Consider the following 24,588-nt stretch of genomic DNA (forward strand, 5'->3'; position numbering starts at 1 on the left):
GCCCTCAGTGTCATTTCTCAAATTTGACACGTGCAGCTTGAACAGGTTGTTTTACATTTCTGCTCTGTCTGCAGTGTTGAAGCGAGCCACCACCATCAAGAGGAGAGGCATGGATGTGGTGCGTCAAGGGCAACCAGGGGAGGAACAATATGGTGACATCTCCTCTGTGGGTGAGTGGGAGTGCGCAAAGGCTCAGACATATGGGCACAGAAAGTCAAACAACAGCAGGTGCACGCTGAGCCCTGCTGCAATTTTTCTAAGACTCAGAGTGGGAACATGCTACACTGGATCTATTCGACCGCAGTTTGTCTCCCTGTCCCCCCCCCAAAGGCATCCCCATGACCAGAACGAGTATCCGGAGCACTAAGCGAGGTCCGACGGCATATTTCCGCCGTAAGGAACGTCTCCTGCGCATCTCCATCCGCCGCATGGTGAAGACACAGACTTTCTACTGGACTGTGCTCGGCCTTGTGGCTCTCAACACACTGTGTGTAGCCATTGTTCACCATAACCAACCCTTATGGCTCTCCAACTTTCTCTGTGAGTCACAACTCATTGTGGTAGCATTTTGCAACATGAGACGTGCTCAGGAAGTCAGTCATTTGTCCGGCTTGAAATCTTTCACTGTCCAGTTTTAAAAGCAAAGGTTGACTTTGCTCCAAATAATGAAAACGTACAAATCTACAACTAAGAAAAAAAGAGGCTGTAGCTAATAAAAACGACAGCTCTTCACTACAAACTTGAGTGACAGTTATAGAAAACATGAAACGACGATTCTTTGTTTTATTTACAAGAAAAGAAGCCATCAGTGTAAGTTAAATACAACCTAATCATTCAACCTAGGCATTAATTAAATCTTCTCAGTCATTGCATTCGGTGGTGGAGAGCACTGATTGACATAACTTTGTTATTTACGTTTCCAGACTATGCAGAGTTTCTGTTCCTCGCTCTGTTCCTGACTGAGATGCTCCTTAAGATGTACAGCTTGGGCCCACGTCTTTATTTCCACTCCTCCTTCAACTGCTTCGACTGCAGCGTCAGTACTCCGCCTCCCTCTATTTGTGTCTAAGAAAATTCAGATGCTTGCGTTTTTAAATTCAGTCCTCTCTCCACGTCTGTCTCTGCACCGTGTTTGCCTCTCCTCTTCTCCTCTTCATGACCGTAACATCTGTCCACTTCTCCTTTTTTTGATCAATACGCTGCTCTTTGTAAACTCGCTGTAACTTACTTGCATGTCTCTTTAGGTCATTGTTGGCAGCATCTTTGAAGTGCTGTGGGGTTTCTTCAGGCCTGGCACTTCCTTTGGCATCAGCGTCCTGCGTGCACTGCGTCTGCTGAGGATCTTCAAGATCACCAAGTTAGTCCTGCAGGTTTCCTCACTCTTCACCATCTGTTGAGATTTTATATTATTTGCATTTCCCTGTTGACCAAAGACTAGCAGTATTAGTAACATGTGGGTCCCTTGTAGAGCAGGGCGATATGACCAAAAATATTTATCACGATATATATTTGAAAATTTGCGATAACGATATAACTGCCGATTTAATTGACACGAGACAAAATACTTTACAACTCCACAACTTTATTAGTGCAAAAAACAAACCATCAATGTATTTTCACTTAAACAAGCAGCTGTTTTTTATGTGCATTAAAGTTATATAAAAATGTAACAGTGCAAATGCAAATTCCTCGCTGACAGTTTAACCAAAAGGCGTTTCCAGTGGAAACTGGCCGACACATCCTGAACACAACCATGTATAATATCCACAAAACCTAAAAAGAGGTTATACACACACAATATGGTAATATTATGTTGAAGCACAGTACGTATCACTCCGCGAGGCTCCGCCTACGATAGCCGTAATGCTCCGACAATCCATCAAGCGGTGCGGCTTCGTAGCTCAGCAAAGTCGTACTGAAACATTTGACAGATTTTCGAGCGCCGTGCACATAAAATCGTTTCCAGGTCAGTAACACAACCAGAGTTCATACATAAGGCACACGGGATTATAAGGAGCTCTGTCGACTTTCAGAAAAATCAAAGGATTGATTTTAAGTGTGCCGTATTTTCCAAACAACACGGTAATAACGACGGCCCGCTAGCATGCGCTACCAAAAATAGTGCTTTGTTGTGTATCTGACGGACGAAAGCTAAACCAGTTCCACACCAGTGAAGCTGCAGCATTTTTACAAACCAGTCCAGGTTCATCGTTTCATTCAACGATCTGCTTTCGCCCTCATTCTCCGTCGCTGCAATGCTTTTTCCGCCGTGTGGGTATGAAAACAAAGGCACTGCGCATGCGTGTTTTACCCATACTCTATCGCCATATTTCATTTTCTTATCGTTGCCTGACATTATACCGGTATTACCGCGAACGGTATGATATGGCCCAGCCCTAATCCCTTGTATGTTAAACTACAGAGCAAACCACCTGTTTGATAGTGTGATGTCATAGTTTCTATAATAACACTGAGCTAACAGTAGACAGATAATCCGAGTTTAGTTTCTTTACTCCACTCCATCATCATCCTTGTTAAAATGATACACCTGTATTACCCACGATGCATCTCTGTGCGCTTTCCTAATCAATCTTATCCTATATAAACTCAACACCTCTCGAGGAAGTTTTGTTTCAGGGTTTCTTTTGCATTTTGAGCCTCTAGCCTGGATGAGGAGCCTCTTAAACTGTGTGATGCTTTTTCTTTTTTCATTCAAACTGGTATTTTTCAAACCCAATCAACACTGACAAAAGAGACGACACTTGTGGTTATTTATGAAATTCAGTTTTGCAGCTTCCTCTGGAGAAACAGAGGCTTTGTTCTCATATGCTCATAATTTATTTCACATTATTTTTCATTCTCCACCAACAGCTGTAAACATATTCTTTAGATTTAAATGTTTCCCTTTAAGTTCTCGTTAATGGGGTGGTAGACCGCACAAACCTGAATCCAAAACCTGTGCTTTTTTTATCTCTTTCAAGGTACTGGGCGTCTCTGAGGAACCTGGTCGTCTCTCTGATGAACTCCATGAAGTCCATCATCTCCCTCATATTCCTTCTCTTTCTCTTCATCCTTGTCTTTGCCCTCCTTGGCATGCAGCTCTTCGGTGGAAGGTAAGACTCCACATAGATTCATAGATTTGTTTAAAGTCGACCTATAAAACTTCTTCTCGTGATCTGTCATTTATATACACTGAACAAAAATATAAACGCAACACTTTTGTTTTTGCTCCCATTCTCCATGGGATGGACGTAGAGACCTAAAATTCATTCCAGATACACAATATAACCATCCCTCCCAAACAGTGGTCACAAATCAGTCCAAATGTGTGGTAGTGGGCACATCTGCTATATTGAGATAATCCATCCCACCTCACAGGTGTGCCACATCAGGATGCTGATCTGACATCATGAATAGTGCACAGGTGTACCTCAGACTGCCCACAACAAAAGGCCACCCTGGAATGTGCAGTTTTTTGCGCTATTGGGGGTCTGGGGACCCAGAACCGGTCAGTATCTGGTGTGACCACCATTTGCCTCATGCAGTGCAACACATCGTCGCATGGAGTCTATCAGATTGTCAATTGTGGCCTGTGGAATGTTGGTCCACTCCACTTCAATGGCTGTGCGAGGTTGTTGGATATTCGTGGGAACTGGTACACGCTGTCGTATACGCCGGTTAAGCACATCCCGAACATGCTCAATGGGTGACATGTCCGGTGAGTATGCTGGCCATGCAAGAACTGGGACATTCTCAGCTGCCATCTGCCCTGAACAATGTGAACCATGATTCATCCGTGAAGCGCACACCTCTCCAACGTGCTAGACGCCATCGAATGTGAGCATTTGCCCACACAAGTCTGTTATGGCGACGAGCTGGAGTCAGGTCAAGACCCCGATGAGGACGACGGGCATGCAGTTGAGCGTCCCTGAGACGGTTTCTGACAGTTTGTGCAGAAATTGTTTGGTTGTGCAAACCAATTGTTCCAGCAGCTGTCTGGGTGGCTGGTCTCAGACGATCTTGGAGGTGAACCTGCTGGATGTGGAGGTCCTGGGCTGGTGTGGTTACATGAGGTCTGCGGTTGTGAGGCCGGTTGGATGTGCTGCCATATTCTCTGAAACGCCTGTGGAGACGGCTTATGGTTGAGAAATGAACATTCAATGCACGGGCGACAGATCTGGTTGACATTCCTGCTGTCAGCATGCCAATTGCACGCTCCCTCATTGCTTGTGGCATCTGTGGGATTTTGCTGTGAGACAAAACTGCACATTCCAGGGTGGCCTTTTGTTGTGGGCAGTCTGAGGTACACCTGTGCACTACTCATGATGTCAGATCAGCATCCTGATGTGGCACACCTGTGAGGTGAGATGGATTATCTCAATATAGCAGATGTGCCCACTACCACACATTTGGACTGATTTGTGACCACTGTTTGGGAGGGATGGTTATATTGTGTATCTGGAATGAATTTTAGGTCTCTACGTCCATCCCATGGGGAATGGGAGCAAAAACAAAAGTGTTGCGTTTATATTTTTGTTCAGTGTACTTTTAAAGGATAGAAGCTCATATTAAACATGGCAGGAGTTTCTAAAATCAAGCTTATTTTACAGTAATCCCTCTGAGACCAGAGATAAGCCTTCAGACTGCTTTAAACAGTCTGTTTCGGACTGTTGTTTTTTACCAATCATGGAGCTTTCTGACGTCATAGCCATTTCAATCGTCTGCTGTTGAAACCTTGTTTGTGAGGGGCGGCCAATGAGACGAAAGATGGCTTAAGGGAGAGGAAGTAGAATAGCTTGCTTCAGGCTGTGGATCAGCAGACCGGCTGCGTCATGTCCCATCAGAAGATAACAAGGATCATTTTTGAGCAGTGAATCATGCAAAGCAGCTGTGCCCGAGCTCAAGAACAAAGATATGGAGTTGAAAATGAGAATAGAACCTCTTTAAGTAAAATTCACATTTTATAGTAATTCAATTCAAGTAAATTCACGTTCACAAACATAATAATAAGGATGAAGCAGACTTCATGGTGTAGTAGATCCTTATTTACTGAACTGAGAAGACAATAAATGCAATAGATGCTCCTGTTCAGTTGTTTTTATTATACCAAGACACTGTGTGAGCTCAGTAGAGATTTAAGACTCACATTTGACACACACACACACACACACACACACACACACACACACACACACACACACACACACACACACACACACAGCTATTGTTTCTGGTTTCCCCCTGAGTCAAAGGCCCTTTGCCACAAGCTTTTTCCTCATGAAGAGCTGGCTGAGGTAGACGAGCATGTCCTTGTGATGAACTGGCCTCTAGAATTAAAACTGAGAAGACAAAAACATAAAAGTCTGTTAGCCAGACTGTCATACGTTGGATTGTCATTTGTAGACTGATTTTTATGCCTCTGCACAGGCAGCTGTTATGGAAATTTCTTTAAATTTGGCTCAAACATCCTGTCAAAATTAAGGACAGTTTAATTCCGGTTTTTGTTTTGTTTTTGCACCAAATCATAAAACCAGCCACCCAGAGGGGTTTTATATTGAAAGGTAAACAATAATTCTGAGAAAACTCCAATAGGGAGACAACCCCCTGTGAGCAAGCACTTGGCGACAGCGGGAGGGAAGAACTCCCTTTTAACAGGAAGAAACCTCCAGCAGACCAGGCTCAGGGAGGGGCGGGGTGAGGGAAGGTTTAGTGGGAGAATTATTCACTGATTGTCTCACAGTTTCACACAATGATCTAATACAGGGGTGCCCAATCCCGGTCCTCGAGAGCTACCGTCCTGCTTTTAGATGCATCCTTGTTCCCACACACCCGAATCAAATGAATGGCTTGTTATCAGGCCTTTGCCAAACACGATGGCATGCTGAAGAGGTAATCAAACCATTTGATTCAGCTGTGTTGGAGTAGGGATGCATCTAAAAGCTGCAGGATAGTAGCTCTCGAGGACTGGGATTGGGCAGCCCTGGTCTAATAGTAATGTAACATCCCAAAGGTCCAAATTAAAATTTGGGCAGACATGGGGATAAATGTATCAGTATCAGAGTACTTGATTGTAAATGTCACTTATTTTTTACAGGTTCATCTTTGAAGACTACACTCCGACAAACTTTGACACTTTCCCTGCAGCTATCATGACCGTCTTTCAGGTCTGCAAATGAACCTGCCAGTTTCTACTTTCAACACAGCTTTTACACATTTGTTTATTACTATTAATCAAAATGTATAGGAAATTTACTTTTAAGTATACATTTTGATAAATGTGGACCTAGAGGTGATTCACCAGCAAAGCTCTGCATGGCTGTGTGCTGCTGTGGGTGTGTTTTCACAGATCCTTACCGGAGAGGACTGGAACGAGGTGATGTACAACGGTATTCGCTCCCAAGGTGGAGTAAAGTCTGGCATGTGGTCTTCTGTCTACTTTATAGTTCTCACCCTTTTTGGAAACTGTATCCTTCATGCTAAAAATAACAGACAGCCTGCTGTTATTATGTAACACAGGTTTATTCTAATGTTTCTTAATTGCACCTGAAATTGTAGCCATTTTTTCCATTGTTCACTCTCCCGTTTGATCTCATTTGTAAAGCTTAACATATCGATTTGTGTTAGATTCTTGAATTCCAATTAAGAGAGTGGAAGACACTGTATACAAACAGACATGTGAAGCAGACAGATCAATAATATTGACCGTCTGCTCGATGTCTTTCATGAACTCCTTCTAGTTGTCCTTTGTCTATAGGAGGAGGAAGCTTTTTACGTTTTTGGAAATTTCTCTTTTACCAAATGGACAAAAACTACCTACAGCTAACTAGAAAGTGATTAAAAGTAAAGAACTATTATATACATAAAGAACTATATACATCATTTGGTCTCAACCAAACCTACACTCACTGGATCTTTCATTAGGAACTCCTTTCGAGTGCTGGTTTGCCCCTTTTGCCTTCAAAACTTATTTGTCTTATTTGTGACATGGATTCAACAAGGTGATAGAAAGAGGAGATTTTGCCCCGTATTGACATGATAGCGCCACACAGTTGTTGCAGATTTATTGGTAGCACATCCATAATGCAAAACTGTCCCACCATACCCCAAAAGGATCGAGATCTTAGAACTGTGGAGGTCATTTGGGCTCATTTTAATGTTCAAGAAACCAGTTTGAGATGATTTGAGCTTTGTGACATGGTGCATTAACCTACTGGAATCAGCCTCCAGTAGATGGGTACACTGTGTAAAGAGGTGGTTAGCAGCAATACTAAGGTTGGTGTTAAATGATGCTCAGTTGGTACTAATAAAGAAAATATCCACCATACCATTGCATCACCTTCCTGAGCCACTAACAGAAGGAAGGATCCATCCATGCTTTAATGTTGTTTGTGTTTTGTCCCCACCATCCAAATGTCTCAGCAGAAATCAAGACTCATCAAACCAGGAAATGTTTTTCCAATTTTCTGTTGTCCAGTTTTGGGAGCCAATGCTAAATTGTAGCCTCAATTTCCTGCTTTTAACTGACAGAAGTGGCATCTGGCGTGGTTTTTGCTGTTGTAGCCCATCTGTTTCAGTGTTCAATGCTGTGTGTTCACAGATGCACTTACCTTGGTGCATCTGGTAAGTGCACCAAGGTAAGTGCACTGGTGGTGGTCAGAGGGCCCGGTGACGCCAGTGTCCGGCAGCCTCGCCTCTGTCAGTGCGCCCCAGGGTGGCTGTGGCTACAATGTAGCTGCCATCACCAGTGTGTGAATGTGTGTGTGAATGGGTGGATGACTGGATGTGTAAAGCGCTTTGGGGTCGTTAGGGACTAGCAAAGCGCTATATAAATACAGGCCATTTGGTTGGAGCAAGTGCTTATTTGAGTAACTGCACAAAGCAATCTGGCCATTGTCCTCTGACCACTGGTATTACTGTAAGAAGGCATTTTTTCCAGATAACTGCTGCTCGCTGCATAATTTCAGGTCTTTTATTTTTTGGGACCATTCTCTGTAAACCCTTAGAGATGTTTGTGGAGGAAAATCTCAGTAGATCAGCAACTTGTAAAATCATCCAACCAACCCATCTGGCGCCAACAGTCATCCCTCATTGATGGTCATTGTTGTCAGACCTTGAACATTTTTGAACAAGGACACAATGTCGCTGTCACAGTGCTGTTGCACAGGTGCAACGTGGTTTTTATGATTTCAGTCTGCAGTACTGTGGTGCATCTGTCTCTTAACAAAGAGTTCATCTGTTAGTCCTTAACACAGGTGTAACCAGACACTTTGCTTAATGTCTTCTTGGCCATTGCTGTGGATAACCTTGCCAATGCACAAGAGCTAACAAAGGTAATAAAACATGAATAACAAAAAAGCCTCATTTAATCCAGCTCTCTTTATTAATGCTGAGTATTTTTAAAAAGCTCCCCTCTTTCTTTTTCGCTGTCTGATTTTATTCCATTATTTACAATTACAGATGTTACAGCTGTTCATTTCCTCTTCATCTTCTCTTCTTTTGATCAGGATGAAGAGGAAGCAGAGGCAGCGTTCAACCAGAAGCATGCTCTGCAGAAGGCGAAGGAGGTTGGACCATTGTCCTCCTTCATGTCCTCAGAGTAAGTGCTGTATGCAGCCTCTCCTGCCTGACCTTCTCTCCTCCCTCTCTCTATCTCGTCCTCCCTCTTGTTCCCTTCTTCAGCCAAGAAGTGTGTCTAGTCTTCCATGTGGTGCAATAGATTTTGGCTTACTAGTAAAACTACAGAATGTAGAACAGTCAGATGTGCCGTCAGTACAAACGATGACTAAATCGAGTGTCTCTCAGTGCTGGCTCGTAAACGTTAAACATCACTTAGAGGTTGTCGAGTGAATCGGTTCTAGGTGCTGTCCCACTCCAGACTTATTGGTACGTGTCCACTGAAAGGTCTGCTATCTATCCTCTGCCTGACCCCTGCTCTGTAATTTGCTCCTAATTGAAGTCTATGTCTCCATGGTTACTGGCTCCACTCTGGGGTGGGAGGTGCTGACATAGTTGTTATGGAAACAGGAGTACTTAGGATCCAAATTAAGGGTGGTGTGTCCGTTACAGTAATACACGCCTGTGCCTCTGCAAAGCAGATGTTTTCACTGGAAAATGTTATTAATAAAATGATGTGACCTTATTTTCTCAGTGTCCAGGTCTCCAGCTTTCAGAATAGATGCTTTTGTTTTTTGTCCTTGGGAACTGATTGAACATTGCTTTGACATAGTTGGTGGAAGTGCATGTGCATGAACACAGGTGGGGACCTCCTGCTCTGTACGCACGCTGTGTATTGAGAACCAAGCGGTTTGTTGCATGGGCATGAAGAAGACTCTATGGGAACACAGAATATTAACATAAATTACTTTATTTATTCTGTCTCTGTCTTTCATTCTTGAGACCTTGCCCTTTTTGTTAAAGGTTCTTGATGAAGAAAACAAAGATTAAAACAAAACAGAAGAAAATTGCTGAGTATTAACTTCACTTGAACCAGACGAGGGTCCGGGTTCTTATCAGAGCCCGTAGAGCAGACTGGGAGGGTCAACTTGACAGAGGACACTTTGAACTTTAAGGGTTTCGGGTCTCATCTCTGATGTCAGCAGTGAAACTGTAGCAGTGCCTGCCCCTGCTAGCCCCGAAGAAAGTTTTTGCATGGCAGCATTTCCTAAGTTAAAGTGCAAGACGCTGCACGTCGGAGGTTGATTATTGTCTCATCTTGGGAAACGCATGCTTCTGGTCAGCATGATCAAAGAAAAACAGAAAGATATGCACGCACACTCACCCAGAATGGAACATTTTGGTGTGTGCTCAGTTTTTCTTTCAGCGGGAAGTCTTTAATCCCGCTCTCAAACACTCCTCAGTATTTTCAAGCTAATATTTAGAAGCTCGGCACTCGAATTCCCCCGTTAGCTCTACTAGCATGAATGCTAATCTGTGAGTGCTCTGAAGTGGCAGTCGTGTTCAGAGCTGCATCCCAATGTGCTGGTTTTGTTCAAAGGGTGTCTGGAAATGTACTCTTTGTCTGCTGACGAAGCCCATCTCTGTGTTTTCTACCTGTCCTCATACCGTAGCTCAGAATGTGTAACATTTCAGTCTACTCAAGATGTCTTTTTTATCTATGTTGTGCTTATTGTTTTAATGTTTATTAATGTTGTTTAATTGTTTCTGATACTGTTACCATCTTGTTTGTCAATGTGCTGCTTGGCTCCAGCGGAGACACACACCAAAGCATCTGGAATCCCTTTAATCTCATTCAGAATATTTTTTTCAAAGCAATGTGGGAATAAATGTGGCATTAATATTTCATTTTATTTATGTGTGCAGAATTCAGAAAATAGTTTCTTCCCTCCAGCTATGAATAATAAATTCACAGCAGCTGGTAAATGGCACGAACAGCCTGGATAGTTGTTTTCACGGCCGCGTCTTTGTGTGCGGCGCCAGTTTGCTGTGTGTCTCCTGGCCTGTTTTGTCTCTGCTTACAAAGCACTAATGTCTTGTTTTCAACCAATCGCTCATTGATAACACGGATCACACAAGAGTCCACGCTCCAGTAAGTAACGCTGTCTGTTCAACTCTCTGAATCTCTCACTCATAGACTCATCCTGTGTGGTGTTCTGTCCGTGCTCTGTCCTGTACCTTCCGACTCTCCAGCATCATTTGAAGCTACATTTCTTTCTAAGACTTATTCCACTGACATCATTTTGCATCTTAGCATTTTTGTTTTTCAAGTCGCACGACAATTCCTGGCTTATTTTTTCACCCAACATCTTCATCGAAAAACAAAAAAGTTGCTTCATGTTGGATGAAGTTTCTCTTTGTAACTGGTAAATCACTCGAACATCAACCCCAAGCACTTGCGGTGTGCTGTGATGTTAATGTGATGTACATGTTTTGACTGCAAACGTACATTTCATAAATCAAAAATTAAAAAATGAAGTTTCAATCAAATCAAATCACCCATGACAGACTTAGATCTATACATTACGACGCTAAAATAAAACCATTTCAGCACGAAAGCTTAAAGAAACCTTATTTTAAACCTGCTTAATGCTTTCTGTCTACGTATGCTGACATCGTACCTCGTTTTCCTTTTTCCAGGGGAAGCCGCAGGAGGCGGCCCTATCTGTACAGGAAACGAGCCATTCACCGCAGCAGGCCTACCTATGCCTGCTCCCTGGAGGAGGCCCATGGCAGTGTCAGGGAGGGCCGCCCACCCCCACCACTCAACCCCTCTAACTCTTTCATGTCCAGGAGAGAGAGAGGAAAGAGGATGACCATGTCAGTGTGGGAGCAGAGGACCAGCCAGCTGCGGAGACACCGCCAGATGTCCAGCCGAGAGATCCTGTTCAGTAGCCCCACCGAAGAGAAAGACGGTCCTCCTGCCTCGAGCCAGGCTCACGTACGTCCACTTTCGCTGCACCGCAAGGCCGTGCAAACACCGTCAGGGAGTATAAAGCATCTGACAGATCCCCTAGCCTCCCCAGCCAAGACCCAGCCTTCAGGCTCCTCCATATCTGTGGATGTACCACTGGATGCAGCTCTGTCTGGTGACATACCCGAATCAGTGGAGCCAGAATCAGCGGATCCCACTGATTCTGTGTTCAGGAACATACCAGAGGCGCCTGATTCAGTGCCCATCCCTCAGAGCAAAAACCTGGATGTTAATCAGAGTCACAAACACGTCAGTGAGCGTCACAGCCCCAGATTGAATGGTGAGCGTCAACACAGGGCAGTAAAGAAGTTCAGACCTCCAGATAATGGGGAGGCACTGACTCCAGACATGGGAGGTCGTGGTGGAAACAGGGGCAGTAAGGACTTGTATCACTATGACCATCAGACCAGGACCAGAAGTCAGGGGTCTTCTCCTGCAAACGGAGGCCAGGCGGCGAGCTGCTCTGTCGTCGGGGACAAGAAGAGTAACCCTGGGAAAGCAGAAGACTCTAAAAACAAAGAAGGAGACGTCTCCAAGCATGAGGAGAGCAGGTGAGACACACAAACAAGTCGTTTTAGTAGCTGAGGTTATTTGGCAGATAAAGTTTAAGGGCGATGGAGTGAAGAAATGGAAAGGGAGAATGCCATCCCAGCAGAGGGCCCAGGTTGGATACATCCCAGGAGATCACATTTTAATCCCAATACTTAATTATGTGACTTGGAAAAAGTGTAGCAACATGTTGTACAATGGAGAAAAAACACAACTTCTAATAAGATAACAAATTAATAGCTTTTTTCATTCATGCACCTTTGACCATTTTAATGAAATTCAAACCTAATTTAATCTAATATTAGTTTTCAAAAGATAAATCTAACGTTTCTGCGAGGAATCATTGACCGAAGTGTGCGTGGATTTGCAGTTGTTTGAACTAGCATGCCACAGCTTAAGGTCCTTTCATCAACCATTCATTGGCACCTGTACATAAAATTATCTCCCTATTCTCCATCCATGTCAGCAGAGCTGACAAACGATCTGGCAAACAAGATGCAAGAGACGATCTAATCTGTCATGGTTTTTGGTCATTTCATGCCACGTCAGAGATGTTGAAAGGACCGAGGTCAACATTTCACACTTGGCTTTAAACTGCTCTTTTAATTGATCTCAGTATGTTTCCTTTAAGTCTTCATTTGTAAAACTCTCATTTGTGTGACCAGTGACTGAACTGTACTACTCTAATCTCTTCTTATGTCTTTTATACTCAAACTTTTATTTCTTCTCCAGCTTTGGAGTCGATAGATTCGCCACCCAGCAGCAGCTGTCCTGCTGCGAGCGTGTCACAGCAGGACAGCTGCTGCTCACATCTGTCCAGTAACGTGTTCCTCTCTCCATCTCCAGACCGAGTGATAAGAGTGCAGAAGGGGACAGCGCTCCAGCAGATAACCAGAGCCACACTGGTGATCAGTGTCCCCAGAAGCAAGAAGAACCTCCTCAGCCTTCGGAGCCGCCTGCGCCTGCTGTCCCAGAGGACAACAAAGAAGAAACAGAGATGCAGCAGGAACGGGATAAATCTCAGCTGAGCTCCAGCGTGATCGTCGAAGTGCCCAATGTGCAGTCATCTCTCGAGCTCTCCACAATCAAAGGTAATGGACCAAATGTAGATTTGTGATTTTCAGGTAATTTCTTGTTTTCTCTAATGGCTTGTGACGAGGCTGCTCGTATTTGCAGCCTCGTCTGAAAGCTCATCAGTGATCGTTTACGTGGGACTGGTTTCCATTCTCACAGGTGGATGATCTGCAGCTATTATAAACTCAAAAAAGCATTTTTGAAATGTTCTAGTAAAGCTCTGAGTAAGGATGCAGTTATAGGGACGTGCTTGATCTCATATCTATCACACTTAATTTACATTGTAGCCTCCAGAGATAACGCATTCTAGGAAACAGTGAGTCATGTCATCACCTAAGCCGGGCCCCACAGTTCACGGCTTACCGCTGCTAGACTTCATCACCTCTCTTTTCTGGTTAAAAGTCGCCACAGAAAACTTTCAGTGTTTAGGTTGGCTTTCTGAGGCTAATGCTGTCCTAGTGGGCAGACTGTGATAAAAACAGAATCTCCTTCTCCTGACCTCCTGCAGTCAACAGTAAGGACCCTGAACAGTGTAAGTCAGAGAAGGAGGAATCAGAAGAGACGAAGCCGGCCAACTCTGTGATCCCAGACAGTATGTTCATCTTCAAACCTGACAACCCGTAAGTTGCTGTCTCTTACATGGACTATTGTATCATGTCTGTGTGACGGGGAATAATAGTGCAGTAGGACTGCAGAGAGTTTGATTAGAAGGTCAATTGCACTCTCGTGTTTCAGAGTCTCCTCTAGTTGCCAGACAACCTCACAGTAAGTAATGCCTGGATTATCTGGGCTTGAACCCATTGGGTTTCAAGCAGCTAACTCTCAAAATACTCTGTTAAATTAACGGTGCATTCAAGTGCACCTTGTAAACCCAAAAGCCAATAATTAAATGGAGAAATAAGTAGTTTAATATGGCTTTAAGTGTCAGTGGTTTTATAAATCTGGCATTTTCTCAGTCTTAAATGAAGATCAAGGGGTTTGTTTTTGAGGTTTCAGTCTTTAAAAGCAAACAATCCATTAAATTAAACAGCTAACAGCTGCAGAATATTCATGCATTCAGGCTGTGAATGTGAAAAACACATGATTGCTGTCAGCGTAGCATGAGTAGAATAATTCATGACATTTTGCAAAAACTGGTGGTCCAGTCAAATGTAGCGACACACTTGGATTTAACCCTTTAAAGTCAAAGTGTTTGATTCATGAGTTTTAGTACATTTTTGAGATTTCTGTGTTATGTTTTGTTTTGTTTTTTCGGACAAAAAGCAAAATAAGCAAAACTAAAAATTGCAAAAAGGCCAACAATATGATAAACATTTAAAATCATTTATGCAAATTAACATTTTCTCTAAATTATTTCGTGGTTCAGGCTTTAAAGGGTTAAATCCACTTAGCTGTTTGTTTCGTTACCTGTGCCACTTAACTTCAATATTTAATATGAGATCATCTTAAAATGCAACAACACAAAATGCTGTCTGTAAATATTCCTGTGCAACTGTTGCTAACACAACGCTCTGCAGTGTGTCACCCTTTAATACCTGTGGCAAACCTGTGGCATTTACTGAGATCAGCTCTGTGACGTGTTATGCATCGTCATGAAATGACAGTCAGAAACATTTCTTCAGAGACGCCTTTCAGAGCGAAGTTTTCTAGCTGTGAGATGTCGCAGACAGCAAACTGAGGAAGAAGCTGCAGCTCTCACTCTTGTGTTCTGATAAAGATGATCAGGCACTCAACAGAAATGTTTCTCGGATGTGTCATGACTCTAAATCCTCTTAATTTATCTTTTATTTAGTTGCTTTTCAGTCTGAAACAGCACAGCTTGGTGACATGAGGAGAAGTTGGAACCGAATGGGATATTTGTTTGAAATGAACAAAAAAGAAAACAAAATGTAGATTTTTTTTAAATTCTCCATTTTCATATGAATTTGTAATCCTTTCATATTAGTGTATAAACTGTGGCTAAACGTTTAGTCTTCTTCTTTGCCTGTGCCTTACGTGGTCTCCACTCTGCTCTCTCCAGTGTGCGTCGAGCGTGTCATTATGTGGTGAACCTCAGGTACTTTGAGATGTCCATCCTTCTGGTCATTGCTGCTAGTAGTATCGCACTGGCTGCTGAGGACCCTGTAGCCACCTCGTCGCACTGGAATAAGGTTTGTGTTCACACTAATGTACGAATCACCTGTCTGAGGCAGGTGTTGCACGATTGTCTCAGTGGAGGATCCAGTCTTTCTGCTTTTTTAATCACTCTCATCCTGAGATACGAGTTCGATCACGCTTTATCAGCACTGTGGGTTTCTCAGCTCCCCTCAGGTAAGCAGATTAAATATCATTAAGAACAGAAGGGAAAAAATCCTTAAACTGTTTTGCAAAAGGCCGCTTGATGGGGGGGGCAATTATATCTGATGAGTGTGGCAAATGAGGTCTGAAACACACTGAGCCTGGTTATTCACTGGAGGAGCGGGGCTAATCCTGTGCTGCATTAATGTCATTTGAGGGGACTTTTTCCTGCTAAGCGACTATCAGGAAGCATATGAAAGAAAAAACATTGTGAAATTGTTTTCTGCGCCCTTTGTGTGTCATCTCGGATATTTCTAAAGCGTCTCTGGCTGTGACTTTACAGGTTCTGCGCTATTTTGACTACGTGTTCACTGGAGTCTTCACGTTTGAAATGATAATAAAGGTGAGTTATTATGAAAAAATGTCAGAAGAAATGCTGCTGAATCATGTAAATGTATCTAATGGGTTTAAATTCAAAGACATCCTGTGGTTTAGCTGGATGAGTTCAGCAACAGACAGAACAAACACAGAAAAACGGTTTCTTATGAAAATATATCTGACTACCAAAGAAGTTGAAGTAACCAGTTTTATGTTAGAATTACGACCCTCTGCTGTGTTTCAGCCTTGAAGTAACAAACATGGATTTATTGCAGCAAGTTGAGGGCTGTAATCTTTCCTCGCTGACTCATTATCACCTCTAACTCGCCGCCTGGCTCTGTGCTGTCTCCAGATGATTGATCAGGGTCTGCTCCTCCACGATGGCTCCTACTTCAGAGACCTGTGGAACATGCTCGACTTCGTCGTGGTGGTGGGAGCGCTGGTGGCCTTCGCCCTCACGTCAGTCACGTGATTTATTTTTATTAGTCTCATGAGCTAATCATATGTCTTAACACAAAAGTGTCTCTAAATCAACTGTAAGTTATCTTTTGCATCACAGTCTGTTCCATTTCCTTTATGGGTTTGTAACTGTTGTTATAAATGTCCCTCTCTCCTGCTTTAACTGTCTGTGGATGATGCCTCTGTGGGATTGACCAGCAGCAATGTGATGGGGTAAAAGACTAAGAAAAGTCCTCTCTTATGAAAAATACTAACTTTAAATGTAGTCATTTAAATTTCTGCAGAATGCCAAATTAGTAAAACGTGTTATACATGTTGTGACATGTTGTTGTGGGTTAAAGGTGCAAAAAGAAGAAGAAGAGGCCAAAATGGGGCATTAACGATGTTCACGCTGTGTGTTTCTGTACAGAAATAACAAAGGACGGGATATCAAAACCATCAAATCTCTGAGGGTGTTGCGCGTCCTCAGACCACTGAAGACCATCAAGAGGCTTCCTAAACTAAAGGTGTGAAATGCTTTTGACTGTAGTTGGCTTATTTGTCTGTTTTGGTTTTGATGAGGCAGTTCATTAAAAATATATATACTCTTATACCAAAGAGAAATCAAATTAAATAAAAATTTAAAAGACAGAATTTAAATTTGGTAAAAATGTTGACAGTCACATACATTTGTATGTCAGAGCTCAAGCATGAACTTGCACGTTGCTTCAGGTTTAGAGTTTCCTTTGTTTCCTGTTATGTCAGTTCACTTTTATTTATGTAGCACTAAATCCCAACAACAGTTACGTCGTGGTAAGACCCGACGATAACACGGAGAACGTTTATGCCTGCGTTAGCTGTGTACTACAACAGGTTACATATGCAATGGTCCTTCAAACCTGCGCGCGCGACCCGGTCACTGCGCACAGGAACTCTGCGCTGCGCACAAAAAAGCTCAACCACAATTGAAATTAAAATAAATACGTAACATTGTGTTGTTTTGCAGTGTGAGTCAGTAAGTGACCGGTGACTTATAATGCGATTCACATTAGTGTTATGCAGCTGTGACAGCGTCCTTATGTGCCGCCACCAGTGTTTTAGCTAGCAAAGCAGCATGGCCGATGTGGAGTGAAGACACGCTAATGACAACGCGTACAGCCAGTGGCGATGTGAGCAGGACAGACGGAACAATTGACGGGAAAAGTGTGGACTTCAAACTAAATACCAGCTTTTATAAAACGAGAGTTATTATTCATTATGTTTTTTATTGTGTTTTTTTTTCTGAATAGTGTCGTTGTTTTTTTTTACCACGGGAAGAAAGCGCTCTGCCTGTGAGTTTAAAAAAACAACCCCACCCTTTCCTATTGGTGGAAAAATATCCCATGTCAACCAATCAGAAAATGACATGGCGACGCAGCATTTGGTTGTTTAGGAAGAGCGAAAGAGAGAGAGAGTTTTGAGATGTTAGAGATTTGTGACGTTTAGCGTGCTTGGAGTCTACAGTCAGTGTGTTGTGTAGCAGACAGTTTTGCTGTGTGTGTCAGAACAATGAGGTGACTGCTGAATGTGCTGCCAAAAAGCTACTAAAGGCAGATTACAATGTAAATACTGTCTCCAGGTTAAAAACAGGTGGAGTGATACACCTGCTGCTGTCGGGCCTGCAGGTATCAGGCTCCTCCGAGTGGCACAAATAATTTGTGTGGCATCCTATTTGATGCACAACAGCTGATTGTTCTGTAAATAGTTATTTTAAAAAAAACGCATTGACTGCATTTTTAGATAAATAGCTGCAAATAACTTTGTTGTTTGCAAAATTCAGTTACTTTTTTTAAACTAGTAACTATAATTAATTACTTTTTCAAAATGGCTTGCCCAACATTGGTCATTATATACTGTATTTTGCAGACAAAGAGTTACAGGACTCTCTCCCAGACCACAGCAGGAACTTCACGCAGAGCTTTATAAAAACATGTTGAGTGTGTTTTCAAAATTGCAATTCAACTTATTTTACTTCCAGTAGTGCCAACATGCTACAGGTCATGAACAAGATTTTTCATTGTTAAGTGAGTTATAGCACTTAATTAAAAGTACTATAACAGAAATGCTGTAATTTGATTATTTTAATAAACCATGTAACTTGGATGGATTTGATGCTGGCGTGACCACAGTGCATGCACACGTCTGCTGCTGCTCACAGTGGTCCTGAGCTCAGGGAGTTTTTGCTCTGACACATGAGGAATTAGAGGGAACCTTGCACATGAGGGTCTGTTCTGTGTTTTTCTTATAACTGTTTGTTGCAAACCAGAGAGAACAGAAACCAAATGAACAGACAGACAAGAGTAATAAAGCATGAGCAGCAAACTGTGAGCACTGAAGCGTGGAGACCCGTTCTAACTGATCAGATCTCCATCAGAAAGCCTGGAGAAGTATTGCTCAGCACCACTGTAAAAATAGCGAGGTGGTCTGGCTTCCTGGAAGCAAAATATAAAGAAGCGGGGACTGGCCATGGTTGATCAGTATCCGTGTTCCTCTCTTCCAGGCGGTGTTTGACTGCGTAGTGACGTCTCTGAAGAACGTCTTCAACATCTTAATCGTCTACAAGCTTTTTATGTTCATCTTTGCCGTCATCGCTGTTCAACTCTTCAAGGGGAAGTTTTTCTACTGCACCGATAGTTCGAAGGACACAGAGAAAGACTGCCAGTAATGCTCTCTTATATCTCTACATTTTATACATTAAATTGTAACTTGAGGAGAATGCGGTTAATAAACCTGAATGTGTAAGCGTGATGGTATGAACGTCTGTGTGTTGAGTTGGGTGTGGTTGAAGTTGAGGCTGAGGGTGGGAGGTGAAGCAGGGGGCAAAGGGAAACCAAGACCAGTGACGACAATGACAAAAACAACCTCACCACGATGGTTGTATGTTCCTTCAGGGGTTACTATATTGACTACGGGAAAGACAAGAAAGAGGTGAAGAGAAGAGAGTGGAAGAGGCATGAGTTCCACTACGACAACGTCATCTGGGCGCTCCTTACTCTCTTCACGGTTTCCACTGGAGAGGGATGGCCTCAGTGAGTTAACTTTAGATATTCGTGCCAATTTCAGCTTTCTTTCATTGGAGCCTTGTTTAATTTTATGTGCATTTATAACAATTTAACATCTGGCTTGTCCTCTGGTTCCAGTGTGACCTTTCATGAAGGAAATTTATTAGATGTGATTCATTCAAGAACTATATTGCAATTTTTTAATCTCAGGCTACAGATTAAACGGGGCTCGTGGGTTTGCACTGTCCCAGCCCTTCTTAATTGGCAGTTGCCAGGAAATAAACCTCTGGAAATGATTTCCTCAGCCACTTAGGAAATTGGTATTTGCTCTCCATCCTGGCGAACAAATTCTTAAAAACAATTTCAGAAGAAAAAGCTGCTGTAACACATGATCTAATAATGTTCAGAAAGAGAAAGTTTCCTGCACAGAGTAACGCTTTCTGGCACAACTTCACTACTTCCAGGAGGCACGGAGAAGAAGGCTGAAGCTCCAGCAGCGCTTCTAGACTTTGTTGTTTTTGCTTGAGCAGCATTTTGGTCTGCAGCCTTCATCAGGGGCGTCACCGATGACGAAACGCTCTTTACACTACAGGCGTTGCTGGAGCTTCTTCAAAATTTCCTCCACACACCGTCCTAGGACCGATATGAAGGCTGATATAAAGGCTGTTTGGTTCTTGTCGGTCATGGTTTGATTAGCATCTATATCAGCATTGGTTTAGCATTGCACCGCTGCTTTCCCAGGGTTCTGCAGCACTCTGTGGATGTGACAGAAGAGGACAGAGGTCCGAGCCACGGCAACAGGATGGAGATGTCGATCTTCTACGTCATCTACTTTGTCGTCTTCCCGTTCTTTTTCGTCAACATTTTTGTGGCTCTCATCATCATCACCTTCCAGGAGCAGGGAGATAAGATGATGGAGGAGTGCAGCCTGGAGAAGAATGAGGTGATGACATGCAGGAATCAGTATTGGTACAATCTAGTGAAATTAAATATGCTAGTTAGGATGCTGCTCGCAGCTCTTCTTGGCAGTCAATAATGTTAAAGATCAGACATGGAAAAGCCCCATCAATCAAAAATACAGCACACAATTCATTCTCTTAGAGTCAGCGAGTCTTTTGCTTTTGTCTAATCAGAATTTCCTCACATTTATTTTACGGCACAGCTGATTCTTTGTGCTTACTGCCGTGTTTTAACTGTGGTTCTCTCTGTATTTCAGAGGGCATGCATAGACTTTGCCATCAGCGCCAAGCCCCTGACCCGATACATGCCGCAGAATCGGCACACGTTCCAGTACCGTTTGTGGCATTTCGTTGTGTCGCCTTCGTTCGAGTACACCGTCCTGGCCATGATTGCGCTCAACACTATCGTGCTGATGATGAAGGTGAGGAAAAGGAGGAAACGACAGGAAAGAAATCAGAGAACTTATTAAATTTTGCATTTTTTAATGAGAGCAGAGCATTAGATTAGTGATAAATGAAAGCAGAAGCGCTATTATCTGCCTCACGTCTTTCCTTTCTCTGCAGTGACTTAGTCTGGTGTGTTATTTTCCACACATCCATTTGCTGATAGGAAAGCACACCTTGCATCACTTCTCGGCAACATATTCTGTGATGAAAGTGCGACTGTTAACACTTTGGGTTTAAAATAAGCCGAGGTGCGTCACTCTGCGGTAAAATAAAGGATGTGCTCGTCTCTCGGCGCCGCCTGAACGCGCTGTGATGTTTGCGTTTGGATCTGCTGATGTTTTTGCAGTATTTATTTTCTGACCTGGCCTCTTCTGGGGTTGTGCTGGTTGTTCAGACAGACAGGCGCTCAGTGACTCAGCCTGTATTAAATATTGATCTATAATGTCTGTGCGCTGCTATTTTGCATGACCTCATTAACTGTGGCCGCCGCCCCTAGAGGAATGACTCCTTTTATAGTGCGACAGATGAGAGGTGCAGAGACAGAGGCACTATTTATGGGTCTGTAGGAATCTTCCATCAACCTGCAGATCTACAGAGTGCAGGGTTCACACCCATCAGAGAGGAGGTTGATGCGCAGTGAACAGGCTGGAAAACGATCCACTTCTCCTCATAATAAAGATCACTTTATATTTACATGTTGCCGCTTTTGCGTTTCCAGTATTACTCTGCCCCGCCGGCGTACGAGGCTGTGCTGAAGCACCTGAACACGGCTTTCACTGTTCTCTTCTCTGTCGAGTGCATCCTTAAGATCTTGGCCTTTGGCTTTCTGGTGAGAGGAGACAAAAACACGCAAAGCCTTAGAGTGAATTCAACAAGTGTTTGGAAATGACTCAGAGCAGCTTTCCTGTTTCAACAGAACTACTTTCGAGACACGTGGAACATTTTTGACTTCATCACCGTTTTGGGCAGCATCACTGAGATCGTGGTAGACCTGCAGGTAAAAAACAAAAAGCACTATTCCTCTGCTTCAATATGCTGTCACAGTATTCAACTTCTCCCATCTTGTGTCTCTCTGCCAGTTTGTTGATACGATCAACATGAGTTTCTTGAAGCTGTTCCGAGCAGCCCGTCTGATTAAACTGCTGAGACAAGGCTACACCATCCGTATTCTGTTGTGGACCTTTGTTCAGTCCTTTAAGGCTTTGCCCTACGTCTGCCTGCTCATTGCCATGCTCTTCTTCATCTATGCCATCATTGGCATGCAGGTGAGAAGTTCCCTTGCATCCTAGGTGTATTTTTATGGTGAAATAAATCCTTCAGAGCAACAGTAAGTTTGTCCTCGTTTGCCTGTTTGTGTGTGTCAATCAGGTGTTTGGGAACATTAAGTTGAACGAGGAGACGCACATTAACCAGCACAACAACTTTAAATCCTTCTCTGGTGCTCTGATGCTGCTATTCAGGTAGGACACTTCAGTACCTGCAACCTGATTAAAATAGATGCACTATTGGAAGCTATGTAATCTAAAAATGTGGGTTCAGTTAACAGCGCTCCAGTTCCAGTAAATAAGTTTCTCTATTGTAGTCTGAATTATGTCGCGAGATTACAGTAGCGAAGAGCTTTACTGTCCCAGTGTCCCCGGGGCTACCCTGAGTCAAGTGCACTGAACTTCTTACCTCGTTATCAAATTGCTTGGCAGACACTTTGAGAGTTTTGACAGATTAGTGTAAACAGATGTCTGGAAGGAAGCGTTGAGTGATTGAGTTGTGTTGATGTCTCATGGTGGAGTTCAACATTGTTCTCATGTGGCATAGATTTGAAGGATGACTGTGTGGCAGGTAAGGTAGGACCCAAGTGCAGGAGAAACTCAGAAAGAAACTCCGAGGCAGCAGAACTACCGGAGTAGACAAAATAATTCTGGATAAGCAGAAACTAAGAACCACGGACCACACGGCGCATACAGGAAACTGAGACAATAGACACACAGGCAACAGGTGGGAACACAGCTGATACTAATAAGAGACTAAAGGGAAAGCAAAACATAACACACAGGACAATCGACTGTCAAAATAAAACAGGAAGTAAAAAACACCAGGAGTCCAGGACTGAGACATGCCAGCTTCACAGAGCTAACACAGCAGGGGAGACAGAGGTAAAAAACTGTAATCCTGTGTAAAACGTAAATAAGAACAAATGAAAATCTCATCTATATGTTATTTACAGTAAAACACAAAAATGTCTCAGGAGAGCTGGGACAGGAAACTAGGACACCAAAGGAAACATGAGCAAACAAAAGAAACATCAATGAAAAATGGGCAAACTGGGTTGTTGACTCATACATTCAGGACATGTCAAGGTTTTAGTCTATTAAGTATTTAGTGCAACGTTTAGAAACATTACACAGTGCAAAAGAAACAACTGCATAAATTAGCATTATTTCCGTCACATTACAGAACAAATAGGACGGCATCCTCTTTACAGTAAGGACAAATCTGTGCTTGCCCACTAACTGCACTCAGCTTTTATCCGCAGATAGTTGTGGTGATCAGCTGGTTGTCCAGAAGTTTACCGTGCACGTTCATTGGACAGGGTCGCAGTTTTCTCTAACCAGTGTTTTCCTTCGTGTGGCTGCAGTATTCAGTTTTATCCACTAAACAACTAAATCTCGCATCTAAAAGCTGTTTCTGAAATGGAGCTGCAAGTCTTACTCTGGTTGCACCCTCCAGATGGCAGGCATGACTGTGTCCTGACAACTACTTCCCCCTGGTGTCGTTTAATGTTTGTATCCAGGAGTGCTACTGGGGAGTCGTGGCAGGAAATCATGTTGTCTTGTCTGGGAGGACAGAAGTGTGAAACGGACCCGTTGCTCCAATCAGAGTCGACAGACCCGGAAGGGGGCTGTGGTTCCGACTTTGCCTATTTCTACTTTGTTTCATTCATCTTTTTTAGCTCCTTCCTGGTAAGAGAAAAAAATCTTGGCCATTGCTCGTCCCTTTATTTATTTGCAACAAGAATAATCATAGTTTTTCCCACAGCACGTTTGGCACATTTATATGCAGCTTGTGCTTTCTCCATTCAGATGCTGAATCTGTTTGTGGCTGTAATCATGGATAATTTTGAATATCTCACCCGAGACTCGTCCATCCTGGGTCCCCACCACCTAGATGAGTTTGTTCGAATCTGGGGGGAGTACGATCGAGCTGCCTGGTCAGTATCCTTGAGTCTTTACTCCAGTTTACACACAAAGTTGATCTACTGGTGGTATTATGATTATGATATGATGTGGAAACCTGTGATATAATACATGAACTGGTCTCTGACACTTTTAAAAGAGCACGTTCACATATTTTTACTTTAAGGGAATAATGAGATTTCATTTCAAGTGCTCTCTGGTAACGCTCATGAATATTCCCTGTGAAGAGTAATGCCCAGCTTTGGGCAAGTTACTTTGAAAAAGTAATTAATTATAGTTACTAGTTACTTCTTCAAAAAAGTAACTGAGTTACAAGATTCTAAAAGTAATTAATTACTTGAAAAGTAACTATTGCTTTACTCTGGGGTTCAGGGTATAATTGGCCATTTTTAACTACTTTTGATTTTCCCTCCACATTCCACCTTTAAAAACTGCCTTACTCAGTAGTGCTTACTTACTTTGCCTTGTTTGGTCTCATCCTTTTCAGCACAGCCTCACGTGGCTGAAGTTACAGTCATGTTCTCATTTTGACAGACTGTATTAACGCAATTGATCTAAAATCAGACAAAAAACATAAAATCAGAGTAGAAAGTTATATTTTTTACTGTAACAACCACAAACATGTTTAATGAATCATATTTCTTAACTTTAAATGCAAATAGAAATTATTAATTTTAAAATCCTGTGTACAACTTTGGCAAACAACAGAACAATCAGCTGTTCTTCAGTAAGATGCCACAAATTATTTGTGCCACTCCAAAACAATAAGAGGTCTCGCTGCGCTGTCTTTAGACAGTAAACGTGAC

At 42.9% G+C, this 24,588-nt stretch overlaps 1 protein-coding gene across 1 annotated transcript in view; it reads left to right on the top strand.

Moving 5' to 3' along the window:
* Positions 1 to 24,588, top strand: part of cacna1ea (calcium channel, voltage-dependent, R type, alpha 1E subunit a) — a 114,071-nt gene that overhangs the window by 79,131 nt on the left and 10,352 nt on the right. Inside the window, exons 14-40 of the mRNA XM_026158661.1 lie at positions 75 to 170; positions 331 to 540; positions 924 to 1,036; positions 1,245 to 1,357; positions 2,982 to 3,113; positions 6,095 to 6,164; positions 6,347 to 6,464; positions 8,263 to 8,330; positions 8,505 to 8,596; positions 11,095 to 11,979; positions 12,824 to 13,068; positions 13,560 to 13,671; positions 15,072 to 15,201; positions 15,672 to 15,731; positions 16,059 to 16,165; positions 16,367 to 16,378; positions 16,575 to 16,671; positions 18,684 to 18,844; positions 19,075 to 19,212; positions 19,927 to 20,128; positions 20,402 to 20,566; positions 21,310 to 21,420; positions 21,508 to 21,588; positions 21,671 to 21,856; positions 21,960 to 22,051; positions 23,380 to 23,548; positions 23,669 to 23,796. Of these exons, the coding sequence (XP_026014446.1) occupies positions 75 to 170; positions 331 to 540; positions 924 to 1,036; positions 1,245 to 1,357; positions 2,982 to 3,113; positions 6,095 to 6,164; positions 6,347 to 6,464; positions 8,263 to 8,330; positions 8,505 to 8,596; positions 11,095 to 11,979; positions 12,824 to 13,068; positions 13,560 to 13,671; positions 15,072 to 15,201; positions 15,672 to 15,731; positions 16,059 to 16,165; positions 16,367 to 16,378; positions 16,575 to 16,671; positions 18,684 to 18,844; positions 19,075 to 19,212; positions 19,927 to 20,128; positions 20,402 to 20,566; positions 21,310 to 21,420; positions 21,508 to 21,588; positions 21,671 to 21,856; positions 21,960 to 22,051; positions 23,380 to 23,548; positions 23,669 to 23,796 (4,093 nt within the window). The remainder of the gene's footprint in view (positions 1 to 74; positions 171 to 330; positions 541 to 923; positions 1,037 to 1,244; positions 1,358 to 2,981; positions 3,114 to 6,094; positions 6,165 to 6,346; positions 6,465 to 8,262; positions 8,331 to 8,504; positions 8,597 to 11,094; positions 11,980 to 12,823; positions 13,069 to 13,559; positions 13,672 to 15,071; positions 15,202 to 15,671; positions 15,732 to 16,058; positions 16,166 to 16,366; positions 16,379 to 16,574; positions 16,672 to 18,683; positions 18,845 to 19,074; positions 19,213 to 19,926; positions 20,129 to 20,401; positions 20,567 to 21,309; positions 21,421 to 21,507; positions 21,589 to 21,670; positions 21,857 to 21,959; positions 22,052 to 23,379; positions 23,549 to 23,668; positions 23,797 to 24,588) is intronic.

The sequence above is a fragment of the Astatotilapia calliptera genome, chromosome 23, assembly GCF_900246225.1.
Source record: "Astatotilapia calliptera chromosome 23, fAstCal1.2, whole genome shotgun sequence".
In the NCBI taxonomy this organism is placed as follows: Eukaryota; Metazoa; Chordata; class Actinopteri; order Cichliformes; family Cichlidae; genus Astatotilapia; species Astatotilapia calliptera.